This window comes from Pseudophryne corroboree, chromosome 3, assembly GCF_028390025.1.
Source record: "Pseudophryne corroboree isolate aPseCor3 chromosome 3, aPseCor3.hap2, whole genome shotgun sequence".
In the NCBI taxonomy this organism is placed as follows: Eukaryota; Metazoa; Chordata; class Amphibia; order Anura; family Myobatrachidae; genus Pseudophryne; species Pseudophryne corroboree.
Window position 1 is genome coordinate 765,650,739 of NC_086446.1, and position 26,450 is coordinate 765,677,188.

Consider the following 26,450-nt stretch of genomic DNA (forward strand, 5'->3'; position numbering starts at 1 on the left):
CTTAGAAAGAGAGAGAGATAAAGTGGACGGAGTTAAAGTATCAGCCAATCAGCTCCTAACTGCCATGTTACAGGCTGTGTTTGAAAAATGACAGTTAAGAGCTGATTGACTGGTACTTTATCTCTGTCCACTCAGATCCCCTTCTAAGAATGCGCATTGCACCGGAAAATGAAGAAATCTATTTTCGATGGGATGTGTTAAGGCACAGTCACATGATCACTGGCCTGATAAGAGGGCAGCAGAGACCGTGTAATGGTTAGCATTACTGCCTCACAGCACTGAGGTCATGGGTTCGAATCCAATCATGGCAATAACTGTGTGGAGTTTGTATATTCTCCCTGTGCTTGCGTGGGTTTCCTCCGGGTACTCCGGTTTCCTCCCACAATCCAAAAATATACTGGTAGGTTAATTGGCTCCAACAAAAGTTAACCGTGGCGCAAACGTGTGCGTATGTGAATCTATGGGAATATAGAGCATACCTCCCAACTTCTGTTCTCTTCAGTGCAGAACATGCCGTACCGAAGATGCGGCAGTAAAGGGGGTGGAGCCTTGCTAAAATGGGTGGAGCCTCAGGAGAAGAGCAGGGCATCGCGCTATGAACCCCATTTTTGTTATTTTGGGGGGTACCCCTTGCTCTCCTCCCCGCACTGTTCAGATGCCGTGCACAACTATTCAGTGATCACCGGCTGCTTTGCAGAGCAGAGCAGTGGTGATCTAAGTCTCCCCCAACTGCCCCCCCCCCCCCCCCCCCCCCCGCCTGCGGGACACTGCGACCAGCGGGAGGGACAGCGGGACAGTGTCTGAATAGCGGGACTGTCCTGCTGAAATTGGGACAGTTGGGAGGTATGATATAGAGCATTAGAGTGTAAGCTCCACTGGGGCAGGGACTGATGTGAATGGCCAAAATATTCTCTGTAAAGTGCTGTGGAATATGTGTGCGCTATATACTGTAAATAACTGGTAGTAATAATAATAATAATAATAATAAGAGTCCATCCCGGCTGATCACTTTACTTCCTGGCATTGAGCAGTGCTACTGAGCATGGGGGGTAATTCCAAGTTGATCGCAGCAGGATTTTTGATAGCAATTGGGCAAAACCATGTGCACTGCAGGGGGGGCAGATATAACATGTGCAGAAAGAGTTAGATTTGGGTGGGTTATTTTATTTCTGTGCAGGGTAAATACTGGCTGCTTTATTTTTACACTGCAAATTAGATTGCAGACTGAACACAACCCACCCAAATTTAACTCTCTCTGCACATGTTATATCTGCCTCCCCTGCAGTGCACATGGTTTTGCCCAATTGCTAACAAAAATCCTGCTGCGATCAACTTGGAATTACCCCCCATGTGCGAGCAAACATTACCTTTATATCCCTCTCCCAAAAAACAGCAGATATACTGTATGCTGCAGTCCCCCCTTAGTACATTCCGGGAATACAAAATTTTCCTGCAAAATATTGTAAATATATATGTGTGTGTATATATATATATATATACTGTATACTGTATGTGTGTAATTTACATCTTTCTTCTGCACTAGATGGTTATACGGTATATACAGGACTTTACCCCAGTAATCTCACTGACTGTAGCTATTACTGCATCAGCAGCCACAATAAACACTTACCCCAGTTGATGTCTATGGGAGCGGCCAGGGTATTTGTTGTGCAGACATAATAATAGTGTGTGACTGTTTAACCAGTGGAACACTGCCCAGAAAATACAATTGTGCATACGCTAGCGTATTGTGTACAGAGCACACCTGTGTCATTATGGCCCCGCCTCTAACGGTGTAATGCCGCAAACAGCAAGGCCAATATGGTACAAAGGAAACACATTTTCCAGCTATTCACATTTATACTATATATATATATATATATATATATATATATATATATTACCGAGAAATCAAATATTTTACTTTCATACTTGTCAGAGTAAGGGGCAAATTCATCACAATCTGCATTTAATGCGGACGTGGTAAATATGTTTTGCCCACATTTTCCCGCAAATGTACTAAAATACTCTTGCCAGGAGAAGGGGCTCTGATAACTGCGCGTCCAGGGGAAGAGCCGGAAGCCGAGTGATAGCGTCACACTACCACACTACTTCCTGGTCAGGTCCCGGCAGCCAAAGAGCATGTGTGGCCATCGGGTGTGGTATGGAAGGTCGACAGTAACTAGGTTGACAGTGTCTAGGTCGACCACTATTGGTCGACTGTAACTAGGTTGACAGTGTCTAGGTCGACCACTATTGGTCGACTGTAACTAGGTTGACAGGGTCTCTAGGTCGATATAGACAAGGCTGACAGGTCAAAAGGTCGAAATTAGTATTTCATGTTTTTTTGGTGTTTTCTCCGTACAGTGACCAGGAACCCCAATTAGTGCACCGTGTCCACTCGCCATGCTTCGGGCAAGGTTACTATTCCCAATCGTAGTCCGCGGGGATCACTAAGTATGAAAAAGTTCAAAAAAAGAAAAAATTGGGAAAAACTCATGTCGACCTTTTGAACTGTCGACCTAGAACATGTTGACCTAGAGACCCTGTCGACATAGTTAATGTCGATCTGGAGACCAGATCCCGTGGCCATCGGCCGGAGCTTGCGTCACCAGGGGCCAAGGGAGAGGGAGCCACAGACTCCCTCTCCAAATAAAAACTGCAAATTAGAAGCTCATAGTCTACTATAGGGACAACGCCACCTGGAGATGACGTTACCGTATCGGAGCTAAGCTACGTATTCCAGAACTTGGTAAATCTGACAGTTTCACAAACCTTATAGAAAACTGGGATCCGGTCTATAGATCTACACTAAAAAGGTCTACAATCAATAGGTCGACCACTAATGCTCAACATGCAATAGGCCGGCTGGGTCAAAAGTAGAGATGAGCGGGTTCGGTTTCTCTGAATCCGAACCCGCCAGAACTTCATGTTTTTTTTCACGAGTCCGAGCGACTCGGATCTTCCCGCCTTGCTCGGTTAACCCGAGCGCGCCCGAACGTCATCATGACGCTGTCGGATTCTCGCGAGGCTCGGATTCTATCGCGAGACTCGGATTCTATATAAGGAGCCGCGCGTCGCCGCCATTTTCACACGTGCATTGAGATTGATAGGGAGAGGACGTGGCTGGCGTCCTCTCCGTTTAGACACTTGATTTACTAATTTTGGGGAGCATTAGGAGTACTCAGTAGTGTACAGTGCAGAGTTTTGCTGATAGTGACCAGTGACCACCACTTTTATTTATAATCCGTTCTCTGCCTGAAAAAAGCGATACACAGCACACAGTGACTCAGTCACATACATACCATATCTGTGTGCACTGCTCAGGCTCAGGCCAGTGTGCTGCATCATCTATATATATTATATATCTGTCTGACTGCTCAGCTCACACAGCTTATAATTGTGGGGGAGACTGGGGAGCACTACTGCAGTGCCAGTTATAGGTTATAGCAGGAGCCAGGAGTACATAATATTATATTAAAATTAAACAGTGCACACTTTTGCTGCAGGAGTGCCACTGCCAGTGTGACTAGTGACCAGTGACCTGACCACCAGTATATAATATTAGTAGTATACTATCTCTTTATCAACCAGTCTATATTAGCAGCAGACACAGTACAGTGCGGTAGTTCACGGCTGTGGCTACCTCTGTGTCGGCACTCGGCAGCCCGTCCATAATTGTATATACCAGTGACCTAACCGTGGTTTTTTTTTCTTTCTTTATACATACATACTAGTTACGAGTATACTATCTCTTTATCAACCAGTCTATATATTAGCAGCAGACACAGTACAGTGCGGTAGTTCACGGCTGTGGCTACCTCTGTGTCGGCACTCGGCAGCCCGTCCATAATTGTATATACCAGTGACCTAACCGTGGTTTTTTTTTCTTTCTTTATACATACATACTAGTTACGAGTATACTATCTCTTTATCAACCAGTCTATATATTAGCAGCAGACACAGTACAGTGCGGTAGTTCACGGCTGTGGCTACCTCTGTGTCGGCACTCGGCAGCCCGTCCATAATTGTATATACCACCTAACCGTGGTTTTTTTTTCTTTCTTTATACATACATACTAGTTACGAGTATACTATCTCTTTATCAACCAGTCTATATATTAGCAGCAGACACAGTACAGTGCGGTAGTTCACGGCTGTGGCTACCTCTGTGTCGGCACTCGGCAGCCCGTCCATAATTGTATATACCACCTAACCGTGGTTTTTTTTTCTTTCTTTATACATACATACTAGTTACGAGTATACTATCTCTTTTTCTTTGCGTCATGTGCTGTTTGGGGAGGGTTTTTTGGAAGGGACATCCTACGTGACACTGCAGTGCCACTCCTAAATGGGCCCGGTGTTTGTGTCGGCCACTACGGTCGCTAATCTTACTCACACAGCTACCTCATTGCGCCTCTTTTTTTCTTTGCGTCATGTGCTGTTTGGGGAGGGTTTTTTGGAAGGGACATCCTACGTGACACTGCAGTGCCACTCCTAGATGGGCCCGGTGTTTGTGTCGGCCACTAGGGTCGCTAATCTTACTCACACAGCTACCTCATTGCGCCTCTTTTTTTCTTTGCGTCATGTGCTGTTTGGGGAGGGTTTTTTGGAAGGGACATCCTGCGTGACACTGCAGTGCCACTCCTAGATGGGCCCGGTGTTTGTGTCGGCCACTAGGGTCGCTTATCTTACTCACACAGCGACCTCGGTGCAAATTTTAGGACTAAAAATAATATTGTGAGGTGTGAGGTATTCAGAATAGACTGAAAATGAGTGTAAATTATGGTTTTTGAGGTTAATAATACTTTGGGATCAAAATGACCCCCAAATTCTATGATTTAAGCTGTTTTTTAGTGTTTTTGGAAAAAAACACCCGAATCCAAAACACACCCGAATCCGACAAAAATAATTCGGTGAGGTTTTGCCAAAACGCGTTCGAACCCAAAACACGGCCGCGGAACCGAACCCAAAACCAAAACACAAAACCCGAAAAATTTCAGGCGCTCATCTCTAGTCAAAAGGTCGACATGTAAAAGGTAGACAGTTCAAAAGGTTGACAGGTTCAAAAAGGTCAACATGAGATTGGTCGGCACAATTTATTTATTTTTATTTTTTACTTTTTCATACTTTACGATCCACGTGGACTACAATTGGGAATAGTAACCTGGGCCAAGCGCAGCGGTAACGGAGCGAGGCACCTTGCCCAAAGCTCCCTTGCCATGCCAGGGGGGACGCAGTAACTAATGGGCTATTTTGTGACAGAAAAATGACAAAACACCCAAAAAACCAAAACAAATTTGGGTCAGTCTTTTTTTGTCAGCCATTTCCACGTCGACCTTTTGACTCTGTTTACCTTTCTACTGTATACCTGTTCAATGTTGACCTTTTAACCCCATCGACCTAATGCATTTCGATCATCACCCTAGAAACCTATGGGGATGAGAATGCTGTCAGAAATGGAGAGACCGTGGAAGATATAGGAGAGTGATGGCTAACCTTGACACTCCAGCTGTTGTTTAACTACACATCCCAGCATGCCCTGCTACAGTTTTGCTATTTGGCCATGCTAAAACTGATGCAGGGCATGCTGGGATGTGTAGTTCAACAACAGCTGGAATGTCAAGGTTAGCCATCACTGATATAGGAGATATATCCCTCCATAGTACATCTGGGGGAAACTAAATATTTGCAGGTATCCCTTGAAAATGTCTGTTTTTGGAGAATATTTTGCAGATATTTCATGATAAATAGGCCCCTTACACTGCAGTAACCAATTTATACCATAATTGCCTAGTCTCCCGGATCTGGTAGGAGATACCCAATTTTTCGGGTAGTCCCCCGCATCCCTGGAAGAGTGGGCAATCCTCCCACATCCTGCCCACTTCCTAGTGAAGCGGGCAGAATGGGGGAGATAAATGCCTTGAATGTGGTCCGTTAAGAGAGGGCGGGGCCTAACAATGCAATTCTATTGTAATCACATCATTTTAGCCATTCCAGGAGTATAGGCAAGTATGGCCTAATTCACTAACCAGTTTACACTGCAGAGCCTTTAACTATGCTAAATTGGAGTGAAAAAAATTATTTTCACTTTGGGAATGTAGTTGATATTATCTAAAATCCAGGATATGATAAACCGTCCCTTAAGAGTTTTTGGTTTAAAATTTTATAGAGTGTAAGCTTGCGAGCAGGGCCCTCCTACCCAGTGCCGTTTCTTGCGGCGGGCGAGCCGTGCAACCGCACGGGGCGCCCGCCACGGCACTTTGCAGGTCCCGGTTTCCCTGTCCTCCATCTTTCCGAGTACTCTTGCTCGGGGGGCGGAGTTTCGCGGAATGACGCGGTTGCGTCGTGACGTCACGATGCATTGGTGTCATTCCGTGAAACTCCGCCCCCCGAGCAGGAGTACTCGGGAAGACGGAGGAGGGCTGGAAGGATGAGACGCAAGGAAGCTGGAAGGAGTAGGCGCGAGGAAGGAGAGACGGCCAACCCGAAGAGCGGGAAGATCCTTCATATAAGTTGTCTCTCTCTCTCCCTTCCTTCCCCCCCCACTTGACACTTGCCTGCCACACTGTGTAAAATTTGGATTCTTGCCTCCTGCACTGTGTAATCGGGCACACTTACCTGCCATAATGTGTAAATTGGTGACACTTGCCTGCCGCATTGTGTAAATTAGGGACACTTGCCTGCTGCACTGTGTAATTGGGGACACTTGCCTGCTGCATTGTGTAAATTGGGGACACTTGCCTGCGGCACTGTGTAATTGGGGACTCTTGCTTGCCGCAATGTGTAAAATGGGGACTCTTGTCTGCCGCAATATGTAAAATGGGGACTCTTGCCTGCATACTGTGTAAAATGGGGACACATGCCTGCCGCAATGTGTAAAATGGGGACTCTTGCCTGCCGCAATGTGTAAAATGGGGACTCTTGCCTGCCGTAATGTGTAAAATGGGGACTCTTGCCTGCCTACTGTGTAAAATGGGACACGTGCCTGCCGCACTAAGTAAAATGGGGACATGTACCTGCGTAATGTGTAAAATGGGGACTCTTGCCTGCCGTAGTGTGTAAAATGGGGCCTTTTTTTTTTCCTGTGGTGGGCGTGATATCAGATGAGGCCACGCCCATTTTAATGAGACCACACACCCTTGTCGGGAGCGCGTGTGCCCTCGGCGCGCACATTTTTTGTTTTTAGATCTATGGGGGGGGGGGGGGCGCATTTTGAAATCTCGCACTGGGAGCCAAATTGGCTAGAAACAGCCCTGCTCCTACCTCTATGTCTGTTTGTTATTACCCAGACTTATCACTGTTGTTCCAGTTGTAAAGCGCCACAGAATATGCTGTGCTATGTAAGAAACTGATAGTAAATGAATAAATAAAGCTCTTCAAAGTTAAGTTGCTTGTTGTAAATATCCGAATGCTGGGGGTCATTCCGAGTTGATCGCTAGCTGCATTTGTTCGCAGTGCAGCGATCAGGCTAAAAACTTGCAGTTCTGCGCATGCGGCGCAATGCGCATGCGCAACGTACGGGCACAACGATGCAGTTTTGCACAGGGTCTAGCGATGCATTTCAGTTGCACTGGTTGCCGCAGAGTGATTGACATGAAGTGGGCGTTTCTGGTCGACAACTGACCGTTTTCCGTGAGTGTTCGGAAAAACGCAGGCGTGCCAGGGAAAACGCAGGCGAGGCTGGGCGAACACTGGGCGGGTTTGGGACGTCAAATCCTGAACTGATTAGCCTGAAGTGATCACAAACGCTGAGTAGGTCTGAAGCTACTCTGAAACTACACAAAAAAAATTTGCAGGCGCTCTGCGATACAACCGTTCGCACTTCTGCTAAGCTAAAATACACTCCCAGTGGGCGGCGACATAGCGTTTGCACGGCTGCTAAAAACGGCTAGCGAGCGATCAACTCGGAATGACCACCTATAAGCGCTCATTCTAACCCATTACTTTATTTTCCCTTTATACGTGTTAATAAATACATGAAAGCAGCAATAAAAAGGTCACATAACAGTCAATGATGCCAGATGGTATCTGTAAAATTGCAGATATGAAAACGCTTCAATACGTTCTGTTGGAAACGTGCCTAAAGCGTTAGTTTTCATGCTATTTACTAATTTCCCCAGTCAATGGGGCTCATTCAGATCCTGAAGGGTCCTGCGACACAGGACGCAGCACGGAGTCAGACTCTCAGTGACTGACAGTCTGATGCTGTTTGGGGCAGGGAGGGGACAGGAATGGCCTCCGTTTGTGAAAACGGACTCATGTCGCCACCGTTTAGGGGTAGGGAATAGGCCAGGATCTCCGCGGTTGGATGGAGATTTCCTGGCCTCTTACAAGAACTGTGACGGGCGGCCTGTATGCCCCAAGTCGCTCAGCGGTGTCGCAGTGATCTGATGCTGCGTGTTAGGATGCAGGTCGTGTCACTACTGCAGCAGGAGGCGTCTGCTTGTAATAGACGCCTCCTGCTGCATCACCGTACAGCGCTATCACTGCTGCTTCCACGCCACTCCATCAACATCGCAATTAGGGGTTTATTTACTAAGCATTGAACGGAGATAAAGTGGACGGAGATAAGTACCAGCCAATCAGCTCCTAACTGCCATGTCACAGGCTGGGTTTGAATAATGACAGTTAGGAGCTGATTGGCTGGTACTTTATCTCAATGCACTTTATCTCCAACTAAGGCTTAGTAAATAGACTCCTTAGTCCCAATGCACACCTCCCAACTGTCTCGATTTTTGGGAGATAGTCTCGTTTTTTGGGGGGGACTGTCCCACGGTCCCACCCACAGGCAGCAGTGTCCCGGTGTGTGTGTGTGTGTGTGTGTGTGTGTGGGGGGGGGGGGGGAGTTGGGGGCCTCCTGCACTGGCTGCTCTGCGCACAGCGTCTATTCACTGGAGACAGAGGGACTGGGGGTACGGCCAGCAGCTCACAGAGCGCTGGCGATGCCCCCACTGTAATGAAAATGGGGGCGTGGTAGGGGGTCGCGGAATTGCCGCAACGCCATGCCCCCTTTTCCAGAGGCCATGACCCATTTTCTGGCGAGCACGGGCAATGGTGTCCCTATTCGCAGCTGCAAAAAGTTGGGAGGTATGCCAATGCGTGGTGGATGAGTCCTAAAGACTGTTGCTAAACTCTACCTCTGTTGTGGAACTACAAAGCCTAACAGGACACGCTGAGACTTGTAGTTCCACAACAGCTGGTGAGCCACTGGTTTGCAGAAGACAGTGCAATGCATGTTTAATATAAGTGTAAAGCGCACATCAGTTTTCATGTGGTTTTACCCGATTACACAGTAAACATGTATAAATGAGCTTTGTAAATCAAAGGCCAGCAACCTACGACTCTCCCCCTCCTGTGGAACTTGAACTCCTAACGGGACACACTGGGACTTGTAGTTCCACAACAGCTAGAGCCACTCATTATCATTACCCAAGCCCATAGCATCTAACACAGGTGAGTAAAGTACTGGAACATAGTAACGCATCATAGAGAGCCAGACACAATATACTGTGTGTAATCATGATTCCACCCCACAGACAGCATGGAATACTGATCCGTGTCATCCTTTGTGTCCACAGTGAAGGGGTCACTGCAGTAATTCAGGACTCTAAACTTCAGAATTCTCCTATAAGTTTTCTGATTCTACTTGATACATTCATACTGTATCCTGACCAGAGTTCCAGAAACTGAACAGCCCACATGCAGGGAGCAGAGGTGCCCCCTCCCCTTACCTGATGCGTATTCCCCCAGATGCTTCCCAGAAGCAGGAGACAGAGACACATGTTTGGAAGACTCTTCATGGTTCCAGATTTAAAGGGTCACATCCTTAGGTTTCCACATGGACTCCTAACCTTCCAGCTTAGACGTCCTTGAGCCCACAAGAACCTGACTGTGCGGTGTCAATCACAGATCCCCAAGAAGACCGGTCAGCTCCAGGACCCAATAATTTATATCGCCGGCTTCCACTTCCCAGCTTTCCGCCAGGCTCCCCTGGAGGCTCCGTCCCACACGGTGAAGATCCTACTTTGCCACAAGCTCCAGATTTGTGGAACAGGCTGCGGTGCTGTACATTCCCATCACTGCACATTCACTATTCCTGCTGTTCCAGGAAAGTGTGTGACTGACACAGAGGGGAGGGCTGGAGGAGGGTGGTGAGGCGCAGTCAGTTCAGGGAATAGGAGAGGCCACGAGACCTAGCAGGAACTGAGCATACAGGGGCAGTTCCAGCACCCAGAAAGAAAACTGTTGTTATGAAGGCAGCACGTGATCCAGTACATTTAAACACCAGCTACTGGGAGAGGGCCAGCGAGAGAGGAGGAAGATGAAGGCATGCAGAGGGGCAGGACGGATCCTGCCACCAGGAGCTGGAAAAGGAAAACAGCAAGGAGCTTAAGGGAGAGAGGGTGGCCTGCTGCGTCCTTGCTAAACCAACCCCAATACCTCCTCTACTGAAATCATACTCGGAGACAAGATCTGGGATTTAATCATTGGCCACAGTTTTATTAAACATTACCTTATTTACATTTTGCAGGGTAGGGACAGAGAACGGTGGGCAAGGCACAAACCCTATCAATGCCTATCATTGATTTATGACGGGGCGTGCCACATACCTACGCCATAGGCCCTCAGCAACGCCCCTGCTATGGAGCCATGCTCCTCCTTGATTTATGACTGGGCGTGCCACATACCTACGCCGTAGGCCCTCAGCAACGCCCCCGCTATGGAGCCAGCCCCCACAGATCACTCTGGCCTGGTGCGCAGCCGACGGCCCGCCGCCGACAGCTGGGGCCTGGCGTGCGGCACCTCGCCGACGGTGAATCTGCAAGCTCAGCTGGCTCCCCTGCTCCACCTGCCTTGCGCACCGCTTCTTCCCGCCTGCCCTGCTACATATATCTCCATACCAACTGTGACAAAAGACAAAATGCATAGACATTACACAACCTCTTTTCAACCCGGTTACCCAAACCGATTGTATCTTTACAAACCTTGTTACCTTACAAAATTCTTGACCACCAATGCATCCATAAACGTCCCATTTTTTCTCAGTGTTTTTTATCTTCTTTATTTTAATTTATTTTATTTTATTTTATTTATTTATTTTAAACACAAAATGATGACAGGCATAAAGTAGAAATTATACATTCACAAAAGGGGTGGGTGGCTGGGATCTGTTTGCAGCTCTGGCCTGGAATGCAGCCTACCCCCTCTGCCTCAGCCTTTTAACCCCCTCATGGCTCTTTCCTCCCCCTGCTAGCCTACTGGCAGCCCTGCTCTCCTAGGTGTGAAAGGGAGGACGGGTATACCTATACCTATATACCTATACCTGTTCCCCCTGTAGCAGTGCCCCCTGTAGTTGTGCCCCTTGTAGCAGTGCCCTGTATGTGCCCCCCAGTAGTAGTGCCCCCAGTAGCTGTGCCCTTTGTAGCTGTGCCCCCAGTTGATTTGCCCCCTGTAGCTGTGCCCCCAGTTAATTTTTCCCCAGTAGCTGTTCCCCCTGTAGTTGTGCCCCTAGTAGTTGTGCCCCTTGTAGCAGTGCCCCCTGTCGTAGTGCCCCCAGTAGCTTTGCCCCTTGTAGCTGTGGCCCCAGTTAATTTGCCCCCAGTAGCTGTTCCCCCTGTAGCAGTGCCCCCAGTATGTGCCCCCTGTAGATTTGCCCCCAGTAGCTATGCCACCTGTATGTGCCCCCTGTAGTAGTGCCCCTAGTAGCAGTGCCCCCTGTAGTAGTGCCCCCAGTATGTGCCCCCTATAGTAGCACCACTTTGAAACCCTACAACAACAACAACAAAAAACACAATACTTACCAGCCTCGCTCCTGCTTCCAGACCGCTGCTGCTGCTGTCTCCGGGCGCTGGCTCCTCTCTCTATGGGAGAGGAGAGACGTCATAGCAGCGCTGCACCGACACTAGGGGTCAATTTTGACCTCTAGCATCAGTCAGCGACGTTGGCTGTGCCGCTGCAGCCGGGGGCCGGGGAGGGAGGGTGGATTAGTAGCAGCTCTTGCCATGGCGGCGGTGACGCCCTAGGGGTAGCGGCGCCCCGGGCAAAAAGCCTGCTTGCCCGTGGCAAGAGCCGTTACTGGTTGGGAGGTATGCAGAAGTAGCGATCGGTGAGCTACAGTCATTTGTGCTGCTGCTGTGACTCCTGTGATCCGAGCTGTGGTCTACAAGACACATGGCTGATCACAGGGGCCGGACCTGAGCTGTGGTCTATCAGACACACATGGCTGATCACAGGGGACGGATCTGAGCTGTGGTCTATCAGACACACATGGCTGATCACAGGGGACGGATCTGAGCTGTGGTCTATCAGACACACATGGCTGATCACAGGGGATGGATCCGAGCTGTGGTCTATCAGACACACATGGCTGATCACAGGGGATGGATCCGAGCTGTGGTCTATCAGACACACATGGCTGATCACAGGGGATGGATCCGAGCTGTGGTCTATCAGACACACATGGCTGATCACAGGGGATGGATCTGAGCTGTGGTCTATTAGACACACATGGCTGATCACAGGGGACGGATCCGAGCTGTGGTCTATCAGACACACATGGCTAATCACAGGGGATGGATCCGAGCTGTGGTCTATTAGACACACACGGCTGATCACTGGGGATGGATCCGAGCTGTGGTCTATTAGACACACACGGCTGATCACAGGGAATGGATCCGAGCTGTGGTCTATCAGACACACATGGCTGATCACAGGGGACGGATCAGAGCTGTGGTCTATCAGACACACATGGCTGATCACAGGGGATGGATCTGCGCTGTGGTCTATTAGACACACATGGCTGATCACAGGGGATGGATCCGAGCTGTGGTCTATCAGACACACATGGCTGATCACAGGGAATGGATCCGAGCTGTGGTCTATCAGACACACATGGCTGATCACAGGGAATGGATCCGAGCTGTGGTCTATCAGACACACATGACTGATCCTAGGGGTCGGATCCGAGCTGTGGTCTATCAGACACACACATGGCTGATCACAGGGAATGGATCCGAGCTGTGGTCTATCAGACACACATGGCTGATCACAGGGGATGGATCCGAGCTGTGGTCTATCAGACACACAAGGCTGATCACATGGGATGGATCCGAGCTCAGCATTCACTGCCAGCAGGCAGGAAAGACTGTGTAGGGGTAAGGGAACCAGAGGGAAGGGTTATGGGTCGTTGGGTCGACAAACATTAGGTCGACATGCGTTGGGTCGACCACTAAAGGTCGACATGCACTAGGTCGACCGGTTGTCTAGGTCGACATGGTCGTTAGGTCGACATGTGCAAAGTCGACAGGTCAAAAGGTCGACATCTGCCACGTCGACCATTTAAACTTGTAGACCTTTTCCACTGTCGCCCTTTCATAGGTCAACCTTTTGTCCATGTAGATCTTTTGTCAGTGTCTGCCTAATGCATGTCGACCATATGGGGTCAACCTGTTAACTGTCGACCTAGACATTGTCTGTCCATACATTGGAACCCAAAGTAAAAGTACTCATTAACTTTAATTAAATCTAAACATCCATTGTCTTCCCTTTTAAAAATCAAATGGGAATCTGCTCTCCTGATATAGTAATACAAAGCGACCGCAGCACCCACATGAATAATGATATACTATAGTATCAGTGGGAGATGTAAAGATGCACTCAGCCAATCAGAAGCAGCCGCTGATCAGCATCATCAGTCCTGGCAGGCGCATATAGTGTATGTTGTGGTCTAGCTAAGTCGCCTGTTTTTTTACTTCAATTCTGATGGATGCAAGGTCACATTAATGATGGAAAAAGGTCTGACACGTACAGGCTGGGTTGGGGGAGCGAGGTGGCATTTTTTGGGGGCTGGGCCGGATCATGCCTAGTGACTGACAGACATAGAATACACTCCGGAAACAGTAATTCAGCCATGCTCTGTGTTGCCGCATGGTTTGACAGCTTTTGTCATAGACAGCTCCTAGCAGATTGATTGATCAATGTGGCTGGCCAATCACCAGTCATAGTGCTGAGGGATCTCCACACACAGATTGACGAGTGGCTGGAACTATCCACCAATAACAGGGCACCAAGCGGCAATGTGGGGAATCACGTATCAGGCATTTTGGTTGCGGCGGCCATTCTGGGTGACTATAGATTTATCAAGGAATTGATGTTTTCCAGACCTGCGTCAAGGCTGCAAATGTGTCCGCAGTTACGGGCAGCTGCAAGGGCACCAGTGGGCGTGTCTATAGCAAATTTTGTCAGCCGTATCATTAACATTAGTGATGTGCACAGGAAATTTTTCGGGTTTTGGTTTTGGATTCGGTTCCGCGGCCGTGTTTTGGATTCGGACGCCTTTTGGCGAAACCTCCGTGAAAATTTTTTGTCGGATTCGGGTGTGTTTTGGATTCGGGTGTTTTTTTACAAAAAACCCTCAAAATCAGCTTAAATCATAGAATTTTGGGGATCATTTTGATCCCATATTATTATTACCCTCAATAACCATAATTTACACTCATTTCCAGTCTATTCTGAACACCTCACAATATTATTTTTAGTCCTAAAATTTGCACCAAGGTCACTGGATGACTAAGCTAAGCAACCCAAGTGGCCGACACAAACACCTGGCCCATCTAGGAGTGGCACTGCAGTGTCAGACAGGATGGTACTTCAAAAAAATAGTCCCCAAACAGCACATGATCCAAAGAAAAAAAGAGGCGCAATGAGGTAGCTGTGTGACTAAGCTAAGCAACCCAAGTGGCCGACACAAACATGTGGCCCATCTAGGAGTGGCACTGCAGTGTCAGACAGGATGGCACTTCAAAAAATAGTCCCCAAACAGCACATGATGCAAAGAAAAAAAGATGCGCAATGAGGTAGCTGTGTGACTAAGCTAAGCGACCCAAGTAGCCGACACAAACACCTGGCCCATCTAGGAGTGGCACTGCAGTGTCAGACAGGATGGCACTTCAAAAAATAGTCCCCAAACAGCACACGATGTAAAGAAAAATGAAAGAAAAAAGAGGTGCAAGATGGAATTGTCCTTGGGCCCTCCCACCCACCCTTATGTTGTATAAACAGGACATGCACACTTTAACAAACCCATCATTTCAGCGACAGGGTCTGCCACACAACTGTGACTGAAATGACTGGTTGGTTTGGGCCCCCACCAAAAAAGAAGCAATCAATCTCTCCTTGCACAAACTGGCTCTACAGAGGCAAGATGTCCACCTCCTCCTCATCGTCCTATTCCTCACCCCTTACATTGTGTACATCCCCCTCCTCACAGATTATTAATTCGTCCCCACTGGAATCCACCATCTCAGGTCCCTGTGTACTTTCTGGAGGCAATTGCTGGTGAATGTCTCCACGGAGGAATTGATTATAATTCATTTTGATGAACATCATCTTCTCCACATTTTCTGGAAGTAACCTCGTACGCCGATTGCTGACAAGGTGAGCGGCTGCACTAAACACTCTTTCGGAGTACACACTGGAGGGGGGGCAACTTAGGTAAAATAAAGCCAGTTTGTGCAAGGGCCTCCAAATTGCCTCTTTTTCCTGCCAGTATACGTACGGACTGTCTGACGTGCCTACTTGGAAGCGGTCACTCATATAATCCTCCACCATTCTTTCAATGGTGACAGAATCATATGCAGTGACAGTAGACGACATGTCAGTAATCGTTGGCAGGTCCTTCAGTCCGGACCAGATGTCAGCACTCGCTCCAGACTGCCCTGCATCACCGCCAGCGGGTGGGCTCGTAATTCTTAGCCTTTTCCTCGCAGCCCCAGTTGCGGGAGAATGTGAAGGAGGAGCTGTTGACGGGTCACGTTCCGCTTGACTTGACAATTTTCTCACCAGCAGGTCTTTGAACCTCTGCAGACTTGTGTCTGCCGGAAAGAGAGATACCCAACGTAGGTTTTAAATCTAGGATCGAGCACGGTGGCCAAAATGTAGTGCTCTGATTTCAACAGATTGACCACCCGTGAATCCTGGTTAAGCGAATTAAGGGCTCCATCCACAAGTCCCACATGCCTAGCGGAATCGCTCTGTTTTAGCTCCTCCTTCAATCTCTCCAGCTTCTTCTGCAAAAGCCTGATGAGGGGAATGACCTGACTCAGGCTGGCAGTGTCTGAACTGACTTCACGTGTGGCAAGTTCAAAGGGTTGCAGAACCTTGCACAACGTTGAAATCATTCATCCACTGCGCTTGAGTCAGGTGCATTCCCCCTCCTTTGCCTATATCATAGATAGCTGTATAGGCTTGAATGGCCTTTTGCTGCTCCTCCATCCTCTGAAGCATATAGAGGGTTGAATTCCACCTCGTTACCACCTCTTGCTTCAGATGATGGCAGGGCAGGTTTAGGAGTGTTTGCTGGTGCTCCAGTCTTTGGCACGCGGTGGCTGAATGCCGAAAGTAGCCCGCAATTCTTCGGGCCACCGACAGCATCTCTTGCACGCCCCTGTCGTTTTTTAAATAATTCTGCACCACCAAATTCAATGTATGGTCAAAACATGGGACGTGTTGAAATTTGCCCAGATGTAATGCACGCACAATATTGCTGGCGTTGTTCGATGTCACAAATCCCCAGGAGAGACCAATTGGGGTAAGCCATTCTGCGATGATGTTCCTCAGTTTCCGTAAGAGGTTGTCAGCTGTGTGCTTCTTATGGAAAGCGGTGATACAAAGCGTAGCCTGCCTAGGAACGAGTTGGCGTTTGCGAGATGCTGTTACTGGTGCCGCCGCTGCTGTTCTTGCTGCGGGAGGCAATACATCTACCCAGTGGGCTGTCACAGTCATATAGTCCTGAGTCTGCCCTGGTCCACTTGTCCACATGTCCGTGGTTAAGTGGACATTGGGTACAACTGCATTTTTTAGGACACTGGTGACTCTTTTTCTGACGCCTGTGTACATTCTCGGTATCTCCTGCCTAGAGAAATGGAACCTAGATGGTATTTGGTACCGGGGACACACTACCTCAATCAATTCTCTAGTTCCCTGTGAATTAACGGTGGATACCGGAAACACGTTTCTCACCACCCAGGCTGCCAAGACCTGAGTTATCCGCTTTGCAGCAGGATGACTGCTGTGATATTTCATATTCCTCGCAAAGGACTGTTGGACAGTCAATTGCTTACTGGAAGTAGTACAAGTGGTCTTCCGACTTCCCCTCTGGGATGACGACCGACTCCCAGCAGCAACAACAGCAGCGCCAGCTGCAGTAGGCGTTACACTCAAGGATGCATCGGAGGAATCCCAGGCAGGAGAGGACTCGTCAGACTTGACAGTGACATGGCCTGCAGGACTATTGGCTTTCCTGTCTAAGGAGGAAATTGACACTGAGGGAGTTGGTGGTGTGGTTTGCAGGAGCTTGGTTACAAGAGGAAGGGATTTAGTTGGCAGTGGACTGCTTCCGCTGTAACCCAAAGTTTTTGAACTTGTCAATGACTTCTGATGAATGCGCTCCAGGTGACGTATAAGGGAGGATGTTCCTAGGTGGTTAACGTCCTTACCCCTATTTATTACAGCTTGACAAAGGCAACACACGGCTTGACACCAGTTGTCCGCATTTCTGTTGAAATAATTCCACACCGAAGAGGTGATTTTTTTTGTATTTTGACCAGGCATGTCAATGGCCATATTCGTCCCACGGACAACAGGTGTCTCCCCGGGTGCCTGACTTAAACAAACCACCTCACCATCAGAATCCTCCTTGTCAATTTCCTCCCCAGCGCCAGCAACACCCATATCCTCATCCTGGTGTACTTCAACAGTGACATCTTCAATTTGACTATCAGGAACTGGACTGCGGGTGCTCCTTCCAGCACTTGCAGGGGGCGTGCAAATGGTGGAAGGCGCCACCTCTTCCCGTCCAGTGTTGGGAAGGTCAGGCATCGCAACCGACACAATTGGACTCTCCTTGGGGATTTGTGATTTAGAAGAACGCACAGTTCTTTGCTGTGCTTTTGCCAGCTTAACTCTTTTAAGTTTTCTAGCAGGAGGAGGAGTGCTACCATCCTCATTTGAAGCTGAACCACTAGCCATGAACATAGGCCAGGCCCTCAGCCGTTCCTTGCCACTCCGTGTCGTAAATGGCACATTGGCAAGTTTACGCTTCTCCTCAGACGATTTTGATTTAGATTTTTGGGTCATTTTACTGAGCTTTATTTTTTGGGATTTTACATGCTCTCTACTATGACATTGGGCATCGGCCTTGGCAGACGACGTTGATGGCATTTCATCGTCTCGGCCATGACTAGTGGCAGCAGCTTCAGCACGAGGTGGAAGTGGATCTTGATCGTTCCCTATTTTACCCTCCACATTTTTGTTCTCCATTTTTTTAATGTGTGGAATTATATGCCAGTAATATATCAATAGCAATGGCCTACTACTATATATACTGCGCACAACTGAAATGCACCATAGGTATGGATGGATAGTATACTTGACGACACAGAGGTAGGTAGAGCAGTGGCCTACTGTACCGTACTGCTATATATTATATACTGGTGGTTAGCAAACTGTGCAAAACTGAAATGCACCACAGGTATGGATGGATAGTATACTTGACGACACAGAGGTAGGTAGAGCAGTGGCCTTCTGTACCGTACTGCTATATATTATATACTGGTGGTCAGCAAACTGTGCAAAACTGAAATGCACCACAGGTATGGATGGATAGTATACTTGACGACACAGAGGTAGGCAGAGCAGTGGCCTACTGTACCGTACTGCTATATATTATATACTGGTGGTCAGCAAACTGTGCAAAACTGAAATGCACCACAGGTATGGATGGATAGTATACTTGACGACACAGAGGTAGGTAGAGCAGTGGCCTACTGTACCGTACTGCTATATATTATATACTGGTGGTCAGCAAACTGTGCAAAACTGAAATGCACCACAGGTATGGATGGATAGTATACTTGACGACACAGAGATAGGTAGAGCAGTGGCCTTCTGTACCGTACTGCTATATATTATATACTGGTGGTCAGCAAACTGTGCAAAACTGAAATGCACCACAGGTATGGATGGATAGTATACTTGACGACACAGAGGTAGGTAGAGCAGTGGCCTTCTGTACCGTACTGCTATATATTATATTCTGGTGGTCAGCAAACTGTGCAAAACTGAAATGCACCACAGGTATGGATGGATAGTATACTTGACGACACAGAGGTAGGTAGAGCAGTGGCCTTCTGTACCGTACTGCTATATATTATATTCGGGTGGCATTCTGTATGCCGGCGGTCGGCCTCCCGGCGCTCAGTATACCGGCGCCGGGAGCCCGACCGCCGGCATACCGACACTTATTTTCCCTCGTGGGGGTCCACGACCCCCATAGAGGGAGAATAAAATAGTGTGGCGCGCGTAGCGCGCCACCGTGCCCGTAGCGTGGCGAGCGCAGCGAGCCCGCAAGGGGCTCCTTTGCGCTCGCCACACTGTCGGTCAGCCGGCGGTCGGGCTCCCGGCGCCGGTATGCTGGGCGCCGGGAGCCCGACCGCCGGCCAGCCGTAGTGAACCCATTATATTCTGGTGGTCAGCAAACTGTGCAAAACTGAAATGCACCACAGGTATGGATGGATAGTATACTTGACGACACAGAGGTAGGTAGAGCAGTGGCCCACTGTACCGTACTGCTAAATATTATATACTGGTGGTCAGTAAACTGTGCAAAACTGAAATGCACCACAGGTATGGATGGATAGTATACTTGACGACACAGAGGTAGGTAGAGCAGTGGCCTACTGTACCGTACTGCTATATATTATATACTGGTGGTCAGCAAACTGTGCAAAACTGAAATGCACCACAGGTATGGATGGATAGTATACTTGACGACACAGAGGTAGGTAGAGCAGTGACCTTCTGTACCGTACTGCTATATATTATATACTGGTGGTCAGCAAACTGTGCAAAACTGAAATGCACCACAGGTATGGATGGATAGTATACTTGATGACACAGAGGTAGGTAGAGCAGTGGCCTACTGTACCGTACTGCTATATATTATATACTGGTGGTCAGCAAACTGTGCAAAACTGAAATGCACCACAGGTATGGATGGATAGTATACTTGACGACACAGAGGTAGGTAGAGCAGTGGCCTACTATACCGTACTGCTATATATTATATACTGGTGGTCAGCAAACTGTGCAAAACTGAAATGCACCACAGGTATGGATGGATAGTATACTTGACGACACAGAGGTAGGTGGAGCAGTGGCCTTCTGTACCGTACTGCTATATATTATATACTGGTGGTCAGCAAACTGTGCAAAACTGAAATGCACCACAGGTATGGATGGATAGTATACTTGACGACACAGAGGTAGGTAGAGCAGTGGCCTACTGTACCGTACTGCTAAATATTATATACTGGTGGTCAGCAAACTTTGCAAAACTGAAATGCACCACAGGTATGGATGGATAGTATACTTGACGACACAGAGGTAGAGCAGTGGACTACTGTACCGTACTGCTATATATATATATATATATATATATAAATATAGTTATACTGGTGGTCAGCAAAATTCTGCACTGTCCTCCTACTATATACTACAATGCAGCACAGATATGGAGCGTTTTTCAGGCAGAGAACGTATAATACTGGTGGTCACTGGTCAGTAAAACTCTGCACTGTCCTCCTACTATATAATACTGCTGGTCCCCAGTCCCCACAATAAAGCAATTAGCACACTGAGCACAGATATTTGCAGCACACTGAGCACAGATATTTGCAGCCCACTGAACATAGAAACTGAGAGGACGCCAGCCACGTCCTCTCACGATCATCTCCAATGCACGAGTGAAAAATGGCGGCGACGCGCGGCTCCTTATATAGAATACGAATCTCGCGAGAATCCGACCGCGGGATAATGACGTTCGGGGCGGGGTGTGTTACAAAGGAGAGGTTATTTTGCAAACTGCTAATTTACTAAAGATTAACTCGCATGGAAGTGGCATGTCAAATGTGACTTGTACTCAAAATCGCGGCAATTCACCATCGGTACAAACATCGTCCAAATAACATTGCAATCCTTGCAAATTTCAAATGAACTAGGAATAATTTTTGTCAAATCGCTCCACCAAATGGCGACAAAGACGCACCTCAATGCACTGATTTTTTTTTTAGAGTGCGTTTACATGGAACAACGATTTGTTTGCCTCTCACCTCAATGCACCACTTCCAAAAAAGCAACATGTAAAATCCATTGTAATCAACATTAAACCAATCAGAATGTCAATAAAAGCCCAGCAACTCATCCGCAGCTCCAGTGATGGACTGGGCCTCCACTTCGGTCTGGGCACTCGTGAACGCACGCGCTCATCACGGGGGGCATGCCATCATGTTGTACGGGGGCTTGTCGCAAGTCATGGGGGCATGCCCCCATTACCATGGCACACTTGATGGGGGCGGGGGGGGGGGGGCGCGCCGTGAGTCCGGGGGTGTGGGCGCATGGCACGCCTCTATTTCCATGGAAACCAGTGGGCGCGGCTCAATCAGAGAGCCGGAGGCATTCCCAGCTCTCTGAGGGAGCGGACCGACCCACCTGCCCATCGGCCCTTCTGGAATATGCCAGAAGTGCCAGGTGGCCAGTCCGGCCTTGCGCAGCTCTCACTTTCTGTTCCCAGCGATGGCATAGGCAGGTTATGGAGTAGCCTAGATGCAGGCAGTGATTTCACGTGTCCTGCACCAGCTAACTGACAGGGCCCAGGAGCAAGAAACAGAACAGAGGACCCAGCAGGTAGAGGGGCCACAGAGCATACATAGGCCTAGGATCTTTCATGGGTGGTTGAACCTCAATACAATGTCTGATGATGAGGTCATATAGATGTTCCGCCTCAATTGCAACAACTCTGAGGTGCGACTACTGATGAAAATGGCGGCGTGATTAAATTTGGGTTGGAGTAGGATTTGTGTCGCATTCTACTGCGAATTCTGCAGTGACTTCCATACGAAAGCACCGAAATCGACACAAAGTGCACACGCCACAAAGCAACTAAGTACACCATTGGAAGACAAAGTCCCAAGTGAAAACGCTTGTTAGTAGAAGTGCACTTTTTGTTCCGGCATTTAGAAGCGATAAGGGGCAATTCAAAAACTATTATTAGTAAATCCCCCCACTCACCCCAAACCCCTTTGCGCTAAGCAAGTCTCCTTAGAGAGAGGGTGTGCTAAGCAGTGCTGAAAGTAGGGTGGTACAGGGTGGTACGGAGTACCATTAAGAAATATGGCGGCGGTATGCAGTAATAAGCATTACAGTGTGTGGCATAATGTTTAATGGGCATTACGGAGTGTGGCATAATGTGTAATGGGCATTATGGTGTGTGGCATAATGTGTAATGGCCATTACGGAGTGTGGCATAATGTGTAATGGGCATTATGGTGTGTGGCATAATGTGTAATGGCCATTACGGTGTTTGGCATAATGTGTAATGGGCATTATGGTGTGTGGCATAATGTGTAATGGGCATTACGGTGTTTGGCATAATGTGTAATGGGCATTACGGTGTTTGGCATAATGTGTAATGGGCATTACGTGTTTGGCATAATGTGAAAGGGGTATTACGGTGTGTGGCATAATGTGTAAGGGGCATTACGGTGTTTGGCATAATGTGTAATGGGGATTACGGTGTGTGGCATAATGTGTAAGGGGCATTACGGTGTGTAGCATTATGTGGCCATGCCCATATTGTCATGTAGCTGCTCCCCTAGTTTGTGTGACCACGCCCATTTTTACTATCAGTACCACTAAGAAAAAATTTCTACTTGCACCACTGGTGCTAAGTAATATAGCAACATATCTACCTTGTGTAAAAAGCGTTGTCCCTCTCAGCCAGAGACAGCGCTCACTACGGAGGGACTTTCTGAACTCCTTGTACATAGACCCTAAGGGTACTTTCTGTATTGTATACCAATCCCTAACAGTGATTTCTGTATTGCACGGAGATAACTAAGGGCACTCTGTATTGTATTGGAATGATTATGATTCTTCTTATTATTATTACTATTATGTATTGTCAAAGTCGAAAAATATCATGATTCACATGCCTTGTACTAACCCCATGCACATGCCTGCTGCGCGTGCACACGCTCTGCCGTGCGTACGCATATTCGCACTTTGCGTAATGGAGCTTCTACGGCTGTGCGCTTTGGCGCGTGGTATGCGCATTTACGGTAGAGTTTGTGAGCGTGTAGCGGGCGACTCGATCATAGCATATTTAACCCATATAGTGTGTTTTATAGTTAATATTCCCCTAGACAACGTCAGCAAGTATGTTTAATTTAAACGGTTCTTGGACAGAGAGATTCCTCTGTGCATGATAGGAAGGGTCAGATAAAGGTTGAAAGGTGGTGTCTAGTATCCAGCTGTAGGGTATTTTAAGGGTAACATTTCGGTGTTAGTTAGGAAAAGATCGCTAGCTCCTGCGTATAGTTATGTACAAAAGTAGTTTATGGACATTAATTGTAATTTGCTGTTTATTACACATGCGGGGGGAATCCAGAGGATACCACCCACTACAGCAGTTAGGGAAAGACACAGCCCACCTGTTCAAATCTACCTATGACCTTTGTTATAATGCAGAGACACATTCCTGTGTCCAATGAACAATGAGATTGTAGGAACCATTGTATTGTGAATGTATGCTGTGTATATAAAGACCAGCATTGCCTGGCCAGTCACTCACTCTCTCAAAAGGCTTTCTCTTTGAATGCTGAGGGCTGGAATCCAGGACGCGCTTGCGAATCATCCCCAAGTATGTATATTTCTCTGTAGCCATTTTGTTCGCCATTGCTCATGTTATTCTCTGTTATTGTGTTAGATTTTGATGTTAGTTTGTAGTGTATGATATGTATTGTTTAACCTTTTATTAGAATCTATCCACAGTGGCCTTAGAACCATGTGGTTTTCAAATACAAATCAGTGCTGTGTTGTCACTTTCCTGCCAGGGCTTTTTAAAGTGGTTTAACCTGTTTAAGGTGTATAAGCATTGTTAAGGTGTATAAGCATTGTTAAGGAGTATGCACTGCTGATACTTTGTATCACCAGCGCTACTTAAAGTTTAAAGGTATAGTGCTTTGCTGCTAAGGTTTAAAGTATAAGCATATCCTTACACTGTTTCATTACTTAAGGTTTACTGTATATCATTCTGTGAGCGTCTGTGCCGCTCGTGTCTCGCGCCCACGGCCTAGCGTCTGCTACGCTAAGTGCGTACCCTTACGGTACTCAGTGCGCCAATAGCGTACTCAGTCCGTAGTAGTATATAACTTATGTTTAAAGGTAATATTTGACATTGTCAATTGGGGGCAATCGTCCGGGCCTCCTCATATCCACAGCCCAGCAGGACAAGGCAGACTTTATCCATCAGCAAAGGGCGGGAAGGTAGTATCCCCTGTTAGCCGTTTGGTGGTCAGGGATACAGTAGTGCTGATTAGATAAGCGTCTGCTCCGCTTGGTTTGTAGGGATGCTGGTGGGATCCGGATCCGAAAGGTAAGAACGTTAAGCTATTGTCTTTTAAATCTGTTTTTTTTTTTTTACTGTTTGGTGCAAATTGCACACGCAACACATGTAACACACGCACACACCTGTACTCTGCATATCTGACCATATTGTTGCAAAACAAGGTTCAAATGAGTCATATTGTGTTTGATTAAGATTGGATTGCTTATCTGTTTAAGTAGGTTTAAAAGTATATTTAAAAGTTGCTGCAAAAGCCTTGATATAGTGTTGTTTTTTTTTTTTAAACTCAGGCCTAAAATAACTTCAGGGGCTTGCATGGTGATTTTTTTTTTGTGACAAAGGAAGCCGCATGGTCTGTCCTCCATTTTGTGTAACCCTCATGGATGTGGAAGGGGGAGGAGCAGCGGCCATTTTTGGAAGGTCAATTTTTTTTCTAAATAGCTGATTTTCAGTCTGCTCAGGAATAATCAGCCGTCCTTGGTCAAAAAGAAATCACCATTTATGAACTACCAATGCATTTATTTAACCCATGCCATAGTCAATTACAAATAGATTCAGATGGGGTTTAATAAAAGTCAATAGTAAGATTAATATTTGATGTAAGAACGACACACAGATATAAAACAAAGTTTTTTTTTTCTTCTTTACCCCTAGGATTCTGTTAAACTCTGCTTGTTGTAAGAAAAGCCATTGAAATGCAAATTAACCTGTGCAACAGCTTTTTTTTCCTGGCAGTGAAAGGCCACCTTCACAGACAGTCAAAGGCACATTCATATGCAAATTAGAGGAGTGAATGGGTCTCGGGAGACCAGTGAATAGTACATAGATATAATATTATAATTATGTGTGTGTGTTTATATCAATGTATGTTCTGCAACACATTACAGCAGGCACGCGACCCCATTTTACACAGCACAGCAGGCAAGTGTCCCCATTTTACACAGCACGGTAGGCAAGTGTCCCCATTTTACACATTGCGGCAGGAAAGTGTCCCCATTTTACACATTGCGGCAGGCACGTGCCCCCATTTTACACAGTACGGCAGGAAAGTGTCCCCATTTTACACATTGCGGCAGGCACGTGCCCCCATTTTACACATTGCGGCAGGAAAGTGTCCCCATTTTACACATTGCGGCAGGCACGTGCCCCCATTTTACACAGTCCGGCAGGCATGTGCCCCCATTTTACACATTACGGCAGACTGCGTCCCCATTTTACACATTACGGCAGGCATGTGTCCCCATTTAACACATTCCGGCAGGCAAGTGTCCCCATTTTACACATTCCGGCAGGCAAGTGTCCCCATATTACACATTCCGGCAGGCAAGTGTCCCCATTTTACACATTCCGGCAGACAGGTGTCCCTATTTTACACATTAAGGCAGGCAAGAGTCCCCATTTTACACATTCCGGCAGGCACGTGCCCCCATTTTACACATTCCGGCCGACAGGTGTCCCTATTTTACACATTAAGGCAGGCAAGAGTCCCCATTTTACACATTCCGGCAGACAGGTGTCCCTATTTTACACATTAAGGCAGGCAAGAGTCCCCATTTTACACATTCCGGCAGGCACGTGCCCCCATTTTACACATTCCGGCAGACAGGTGTCCCTATTTTACACATTAAGGCAGGCAAGAGTCCCCATTTTACACATTCCGGCAGACTGCGTCCCCATTTTACACAGTATGGCAGGCAAGAGTCCCCATTTTACACATTGCAGCAGGCACGTGCCCCCATTTTACACAGTACGGCAGGCACGTGCCCCCATTTTACACATTACGGCAGACTGCGTCCCCATTTTACACATTCCGGCAGGCAAGTGTCCCCATTTTACACATTCCGGCAGGCACGTGCCCCCATTTTACACATTCCGGCAGACAGGTGTCCCTATTTTACGCATTCCGGCAGACAGGTGTCCCTATTTTACATATTGCAGCAGACAAGAGTCCCCATTTTACACATTCCGGCAGGCACGTGCCCACATT

The 26,450-nt window shown here is 47.6% G+C and overlaps 1 protein-coding gene across 2 annotated transcripts in view; it reads right to left on the minus strand.

Moving 5' to 3' along the window:
- The window catches only part of LTBR (lymphotoxin beta receptor), a 218,580-nt gene that overhangs the window by 69,408 nt on the left and 122,722 nt on the right, over nt 1–26,450 (minus strand). Inside the window, exon 1 of one of the 2 annotated variants that reach the window (XM_063962418.1) lies at nt 9,735–10,213. The exons of the other annotated variant lie outside the window; for it this stretch is intronic. Coding sequence (XP_063818488.1) covers nt 9,735–9,803 — 69 coding nt within the window. The 5' untranslated portion in view covers nt 9,804–10,213. Of the gene's footprint in view, nt 1–9,734; nt 10,214–26,450 lie in introns of those variants that run through there. 2 annotated transcript variants of the gene reach the window in all.